The 7,908-nt window shown below is 35.3% G+C and overlaps 1 protein-coding gene across 1 annotated transcript; it reads right to left on the reverse strand.

The window, feature by feature from the left end:
* Positions 1 to 1,230: 1,230 nt before the first annotated feature.
* On the reverse strand, positions 1,231 to 6,223 carry LOC110024494 (calcium-dependent protein kinase 20-like). The gene is made up of 8 exons (XM_020724497.1): positions 5,220 to 6,223; positions 4,243 to 4,366; positions 3,360 to 3,503; positions 3,110 to 3,262; positions 2,655 to 2,770; positions 2,380 to 2,547; positions 1,765 to 1,995; positions 1,231 to 1,669 (listed from the first exon to the last, which is right to left on the reverse strand). The coding sequence occupies exons 1-8, from the start codon at positions 5,733 to 5,735 to the stop codon at positions 1,514 to 1,516; spliced, it is 1,608 nt and encodes a 535-aa protein (XP_020580156.1). The 5' UTR covers positions 5,736 to 6,223; the 3' UTR covers positions 1,231 to 1,513.
* Positions 6,224 to 7,908: the final 1,685 nt, after the last annotated feature.

Here is a 7,908-nt window from a genome sequence, read left to right on the forward strand (position 1 = left end):
ACATTTTACTCCCTCTTTAATAGCAACTTAGCAAGGTCTCGAAAGTTATATTGTCAATTGTCATGATTCCCTAAAAGAAAATTTTAACTCTATACGCATCAAACACAATAGAAACAAAAATCACCGTTTCTACTTTACAACTCCAATAGAATATCAAGTCTCTTCTAGAAAGTCTTCAAATTATAAAAATCTTTTTCCAATTTGGTTTGCAATTTTATATTTCAAATCTCACCCAACCACACGAAAAAAAACGTTATATAAGACAAGAAATAATAATAATAATAATAATAATAAAGTTGTAAAAGTGGAATTAATTTTATAACATTTTAAATTGTATAGTCCACAAGTAACAAATTCCAACAACCAACAACACAATAATCTTAGTCGAAAAATTATTCCATACGGACGGCCTATGCAGAGATGCATGCGCCGTGCGATCTCCACCATTGATCAAAGATTTTATCAAATGCATGCGCCGTGCGATCTCCACCATTGATCAAAGCTTTTATCAATTTTTTTTTTTTTTAAAATGGCTGACCAAAATACAACTTTGGTATGATCAACGGTAGAGATCATATGACGCATGCATCTCTGCATACGCCGTTCGTATGCAATAATTTTCCTAATTATAGATGGCCGCAATCTTTCTCCCCCCAACAAATGTGCAAAAAAAAAAAAATCCAATGTATTAAATGAAATTTGCACAAAAGTCCATCAAAAGAATTCAAGTAATGTATTAAATGTTATTGCGCAAAGTATTCTCCACAATTTATGGCTCTTGCCATCATGATCATATGGTTAGAAATGTTTCACTTTCAAATAAGTATATTTACATGCATACCACATAATTCGTATGTATTTGCAAATATAACTCCAAGACTTTTATATCTATACTAACAACACTTGATGAAAACTTCCATTATATACTTTTAAAAAATGAAATACATATTTTTCATGCATAAACTTATGTCACACCAAAGTATTATAACCGTAAATATCAAAATTTAGGGGTTAGATATGTAAATACAAAAGAAACGTCTAGTATGTATGCAAATTTTCCTAGGAAAAAAAACAAGTTGAATAAAATAAAAAATAAAAAATTAGTAAGTTGACTATGAATCAACTTTTAAAATTTTCCACCCACTTTTTATACAATTAAAGCCTCAAAATTTTGAATTCAGCTTTAGTGAAGAGATTTTTATGAGCAGTTGTTCTCATTATGTGAAGAACTGTACTGCTCTGAACATTTATTATGGCAAATAAACTATTCTAAAATAATACCTTCCATGCTCATCCTTGAAAACACTTCATCTCAATTTCTTCTTTTTACAGGTGATGTGAAACAATTAGTAAGAAATAGAGCCCAGAAAAAGGCATAGACTTATAATTATTTTCAATTCCAACAACACTAAGCTCTTGGAGAACATTACACATATATACACCCCACTTCCTATATATTTCATGTCACTCCAAAGCAAAGGGAAGAAGAGCCAAGTGAAAATGGCCAAAGAATTCAGTTACCCTCATTGTTTAGCTGCAATGAGCCATCTTTCATCAACCTCAAACTAAGGCTATTGAAGCGTTCGCGCGAATACTGCCTCGACACCTTCCTCCAATCCGTACCGGCCTTCATCATCGTCGCAAACTCCTCGTAGCTAATTTTTCCGTCCTGGTAAAGCGAAGGTTCGCACGTCAAGCCCAAATCTAAGAAATCTCAATTGACTTTGTGTACGAAGGTTGTGAGTAATCATATGTTGAACTGACCTTGTCGGTATCGACATCTCGGATGATGGCATTGATGACTTCATCATGGTTAGGACCCAAGTCGTCGGCGAGTGCCTCGCTCAGCTCTTCGATTTCGATATAGCCACTCTTGTTTTGATCGAAGTAAGCGAAGGCTTTGTGAAGATGTTCGTCGTTCCCCAACTTCTTCAAGTGAATTGACAGAGCGACAAATTCACCATATTCTAGTGTTCCATCTCCATCAACATCTGCCTGCCATCACAAATGGATGAAGCTCATCATGTAAGGATGAACTTAAAACAAGAACAAAAAAATCATGATCTTTGTGTCTGTTTTCAGAAAAAAAGTACTTAATGCTGGACTAAGAGTCTGTTTGGGGCAGTTGCGGCTTTTTGTAAAGGATTCGTAAAGCTATGTCGGGGAAAATAATTTATTAGAAAATTATGATGTGATTTATAAATATATTTTTTTTTTCCTAAAAGTCAGACAACTACTTTCTTAAAACCACCGCACTTTACAAATTTGATAATAAAATACAGCTTCTCACCAAAATATTTTCGAAAAAGTAGAACCCCAAATAGAAATTAAATCTTTGAAACAAGTCTAGAGCATACTACAAATAAATCGAACACTTACTGCATTCATTAGTATCTGAACATCTGCATCAGGAATCTGGTGGCCGAGCTTATGGAGTCCAGACTTGAGCTCTTCCAGTGTGATTCTCCCTTTTCTGTTTATGTCCATACTTTCAAACATTATCTTTATATCTGCAACTTCCTCCACAGATAAATGCTCAGCCACAACCTGCAAAATCAGGCTTCCAAATGCTTTGAGACAAAGTTCAAGCAGATAAAGAGTTTAGTGTCGAAGGTCATATAAGAGGATTGGGTGCTACAGAGGATGAATCTTACTCTAAGAGCTCTCTTTTTGAACTTGTTCATCAAAGAAAATTGTTGAAGTCTGGCTCGAACAGTTTCGCCCAGATTAACATTCGGAGCCGTCTTGGCATTCTGCAACCATGGATGACCTGCAATAGAAAATGGCAAGTTAAATGTCAGTACGATCCAGACGAAGGCATATAGCTGATCAGTCTTCATTATATTTGAGTGTAAGTGCAAAAATACAAGAAAAATATGCTCATAAAGAAAATAATAAGGAAGATTTACATACATACCAGCTAATTACTATGCATTTACAAATCTAAAAGCTAAACTTCAACTTTTACATACATGCCAACTTATGTATGCATGGAAAGGTATACTTCACTTTTTAAAGTTAAAATGGTTTTAATTAATGTGTCAAGATGCCATGATCAATTTGATGATGATGAAAACTACAAAAAATAATGTTTAAATATGATATTTACCTAGCACTTCTTGAGCTGTTAAGCGGCGCTTTGGGTCTGGATCAAGCATCTTCTTAACCAGATCTTTGGCGCTTTCTGAAATTTTAGGCCACGGGTCTCTCTTAAAATCCACAACGGACCGAATAATTGCCTGCGCAACTCCCTGTTCAGTTTCTGCATAGAAAACATTTTTATTGTAGAACATATTCTACGAACAAAACAAAAAATTTATAATCCTGATTATACTGATCACTAAACGATAGAACATTACCGGCCCAAAAAGGTGGCACACCACAAAGCAATATGTATAATATAACTCCAGCACTCCACACATCAACTTCTTGGCTATAATTCCGTTTCAGAACCTCTGGAGCCATGTAATAAGGACTTCCCACAATCTCGGTAAAGCGTTCGCCTGCTCATGAAACAAAAAAATCATTCATGGCATCGAACAAAAAGTTGAAGAAACATTAAGACTAGAAAATATATCAGCTCAATATTTATGAATTCTTACACATATTCAATGAGATAAAACCAAAAGCATAGAATTGCAAATGAGCCCAGAGTTTGACAAGTTACTCGTGCTTCAGCTCAACTGAAGCTCATTCGTAATTGTTTGACTAATTAGTCGAACAAGCTTGAACAATTTTATGAGTACTCAATTTCTAAGCGAATATGCTTTTGTTTGATTCATTTATGTTCATGTATAGTATCATTTAAAGCTCGGCAACAAACATGATTACAGCTCGTTCACAAACAACCATCACCTAAATTTTATTTTTAAACTAAACAAGCATTATTTGATATGCCTCGTTATTTTCCCCAACAAATTGATCATATAAAACTCAAGTAAGCTAAATTAAAGCTCAATTGTGGGTTGTTTACTCTGCTAAATGAGCTACTCATTAATAAGTTTGATCAGACCCCTATATGAACAAAACTCCAACAGGACATTTATAAACGAGCTCGAGCTTAAACATAGCCTTAAAAGCTCAACTTAAGCCCGAGCCGAGCTTAAAAAACCTCTTAATAAGCGAGCTCGAGCTTGAATAGGCACCTGCTCAACCCGGCTCTGTTCATTTGCAGCTATATAAAGGCAAATATGGAAACAATAGCACAATACTAAAAAAAACAAGAATAATAACCTTACATACCAGGCCGGAAAAATATAGACAGACCAAAATCAATTGCCTTCAGTGCAGAATTTTCCTTCTTATTAGCAAACAAAAAGTTCTCAGGTTTTAGGTCGCGATGCATCACTCCATGCTTGTGACACATCTGCAAAAGAAGCATAACAACAATTTGTTACCCCATCAAAATCTGTAGTCAACAAGAGGAAATACTACCAAAATAAACTATAGAAAGTATGAATTACAAATGAAGAATGCACCAACACAAGAAAATAAAATAAAAAAGGTAAATAAGAAAAAGGCACTAACATTTAACTTGTGGGATAAAACAAAATCAAATATAAAAGTCACGAAAAGATTTGGTTTATAAAGTTTATGGAATAAGTTTCTGAGATTTTGCCTTTTTACGCTTTTAGGAAATTAATCCTAGAAAGCTATATTTAGACCAAGAGAACGCGCAGAGGCAAAACGTAGAGCAATCTTAAACCACAAAAGTAACCACACCATGAGCATACACGTTGAAAGCTTTGTTGACTGGAATAACTTAAGCGGAGAATCTAAATGAGATACGTAAATTAATAAGCAAACCCTTCAGGGGCTATTTGGCTTCATAGTTTAGGTAGGATCTAAGTTCATTTTAGTTTGAATCCTACCTAACAGAATTTTGAACGCTTTAAAACCTACTATTTTGATAAATCATGTCCAGTTAACAGATTTAGGAAGTTTTCATCTCATAAATCATAAATCTAAAAACATATATCATATGATTTATCAAACTTTGGCAAGATAAAACAGTTGTCAACCCAAACAATTTTCAGATTTTAATGCACTCAAAATTTATCAAAACTAAATCTACAAAATTTGCTAAAGCCATGCTTCACCCTAAACCCTACAAAGACCATAGGCCATTAAGTATCAAACAGAGATCATAAAGCACAAAAAGTTCAGAAGCCGGCCAATCAACCTGCTTAAGCAAAATCAACAAGAACTAAAAATCTCACCTGCACGACCTCAACGATTGTCTTGGTGACCGCAGCAGCCGCCCTCTCAGTATAGTGCCCTCTGGCAACAATCCTGTCAAAAAGCTCTCCACCCTCACAGAGCTCCATCACAAGATGAACAGCGCTATCGTCCTCATAAGTATCTTTGAGGCTCACGATATTGGGATGTACGGGCAAACGCCTCATGATATCGACCTCACGCCGCACATCCTCGATATCGACCGCAGTCCTCAGCTTACTCTTGGATATCGATTTGCAAGCAAATTTCTCCCCGGTGGCTTTATCGGTGCAGAGATAGGTGATCCCGAACTCTCCTCTTCCCAGCTCGTCGCCGAGCTCGTACCTGCCGCCGATATCTCGGCCGGTGGGCTGCTTGAGCACCACGAGCTTCGGCACGCCGACGATCGGACTTCGTTTGTACCCTACGGAAAAAGGGTTTTGCTTCTTCCCCTTCTTGTTCTTCCTCTTCTCCACCTTATCGGAAGAATCAACAGGCCTCGCGCAGCAGTTACCCATTCTGATTCAAGATCCAGGTTCCTCGTTAGGATTTCACAGTTTGCGTAAGATCAGGAACTCCAGACAGATTCAATTGGTTTCTTATTCGAGTTCCAGCAGCGAGAAAACAGGATACCAAGAATCGAGAAATCTGCTATAAATGAGAAAATCAGATTCTTCGAACTAAGAGATACTTCCTCGAAGGATCCAAAACGGAAAATTTTCCCCGAGAAGGAAATAGAGAGCAGGAGAGGAATAAAGAGGGGAGGGTGAAGCTAGAATCATTAACCATGGGAGCAGGGCTTTAATGGCGGAGGAGATTAAAGGTAATGAATTTACATTGGTAATGCAATCTGGTTTGTATCGGTAGAATGCTCCATCTACAAACGACTTGCTTTCTCTTTCTTTTTCGCTCGTATTTCAAACGGGGAAGAGAGAGAAGCAGCTGAAAAACGCGAGCGTTGATTGCGAGATTTCTTCCGCTCTTTCTCTTTCTCTCTAGATCGGTAATTGTGTGAATGGTTTTAAAGTTTCGTCTTTATAATATACAGAAAGATAAATTTAAAAAAAGATTTACAAACCTACCTCACAACTTTAATATGGTTGTATTAAATATTTTAGTTATTAAAATGGCTGTTAATATCCTATTTTTTAAAAAAAATATTTGTACATATTTTAGCATGATTGTAGAGAGTTTGAGGCATTGAGAAGAAACTGCAGCTTAGCATCGCCGCCGATTTTCGTCGACCACCGCTGACCTCCGTCTTCGACCACTGCCGACCGCCGACGACAACCGTCAACCACCTCTGACCTCCAACGACCACCACCGATTGTCATCAACCTCCACTAACTACAATCAACCCCACTAACTACAATCGATCACCACCAACCAGACGTCGTCAGTCGACATTGTAATATGAAAAATATAATTACCCTTTCCCGTCTGTGAGACAAGAGATTTCTATAATCACCAATTAATAGTAGATTTCAACAACTAGGTCAGACCCCATACGCCGTCAGTCGACGTTGTAATCTGAAAAATATAATTATCATTTCTCGTCTATGAGACAAGAGATTTCTATAATCATCAATCAATAGTGGATTTCCGCAACTAGATCAGACCCCGTGATTTTTTCCTTACAGGTTTTCCACATAAAAATTTCTGGAGTCATCACTGCTTGTTTCTCTTTCGTCTGTGTGTGTACTGAACTTTCATGTGATAGTCTGTTACTCTACCGCCGCAAATTTTCCAGCACACATCAATATTATAGAATTCTTACTTTTTTGTTCGCATTTTTAAATAAAATAATATTCTTTAAAAATATTGAAAAATATTCTTAAAAGACGTTTTTCATTTAAGAAAAGATAAAGATGGCTTAATTTCGGAAATAATTCAAAATTTATATTTTTATATATAAGTAAATATGAAGTTTTAAATATTAGATATTATAAATGTATAGCTTTTTTGTGGCACAAATGTAAAATCTCATGAAAATTTTATTTATAAATATGACTTGTGTTTATTATTTTATAAATAAGAACAATAAACTTCTATTAACATAATGAAGATTCACAAGGGACTCCATTTGAGGGGCAAATACATAAATATCACCTTATTTACAAATCAAGCACCTTCTTTCATCCATTTTTCAAATTTCTCACATAAATATCAAAATTCATGATAAAATTCCAACCCATATTTATCGTTGTTATCAAATTATCAATGATTTGATCGTTGCTCGCATAAATGCATTGATTCTGTCGTTCAAATAATCACCTAAATGCTCGGTTCATAAATGTCAGCTCTGCATGTACTTGCCCTAAAAAAAACTCTATACATTTTGACTGATTATCTATCATGTAATAAGTCTTAATTACTTATTATAGGGACTAAATAAGACCCCTTTTTGATAATAAGATGCATTTCATATTATGTGCATTATTAGGCCTTAAATGGCTTCAATATGCTCAATATATATCTATAATATATATATATATATACACCACACACAGAGATAAGAGTATAAAAAAGTTCATCTCTCTATATATGCACACGTACATTCACATAAATAATTATAAGGTTACAGAAAATACATATATGTGGCCAATTTCATACATATCACCCAATTCCGACGTTTATATTACTCAAATCTTTCATATCACATTTAAAATAATGTCATTATTTTAAGTTTCA

This window comes from Phalaenopsis equestris, unplaced genomic scaffold (genome assembly GCF_001263595.1).
Source record: "Phalaenopsis equestris unplaced genomic scaffold, ASM126359v1 Scaffold000258, whole genome shotgun sequence".
NCBI lineage: Eukaryota > Viridiplantae > Streptophyta > Magnoliopsida > Asparagales > Orchidaceae > Phalaenopsis > Phalaenopsis equestris.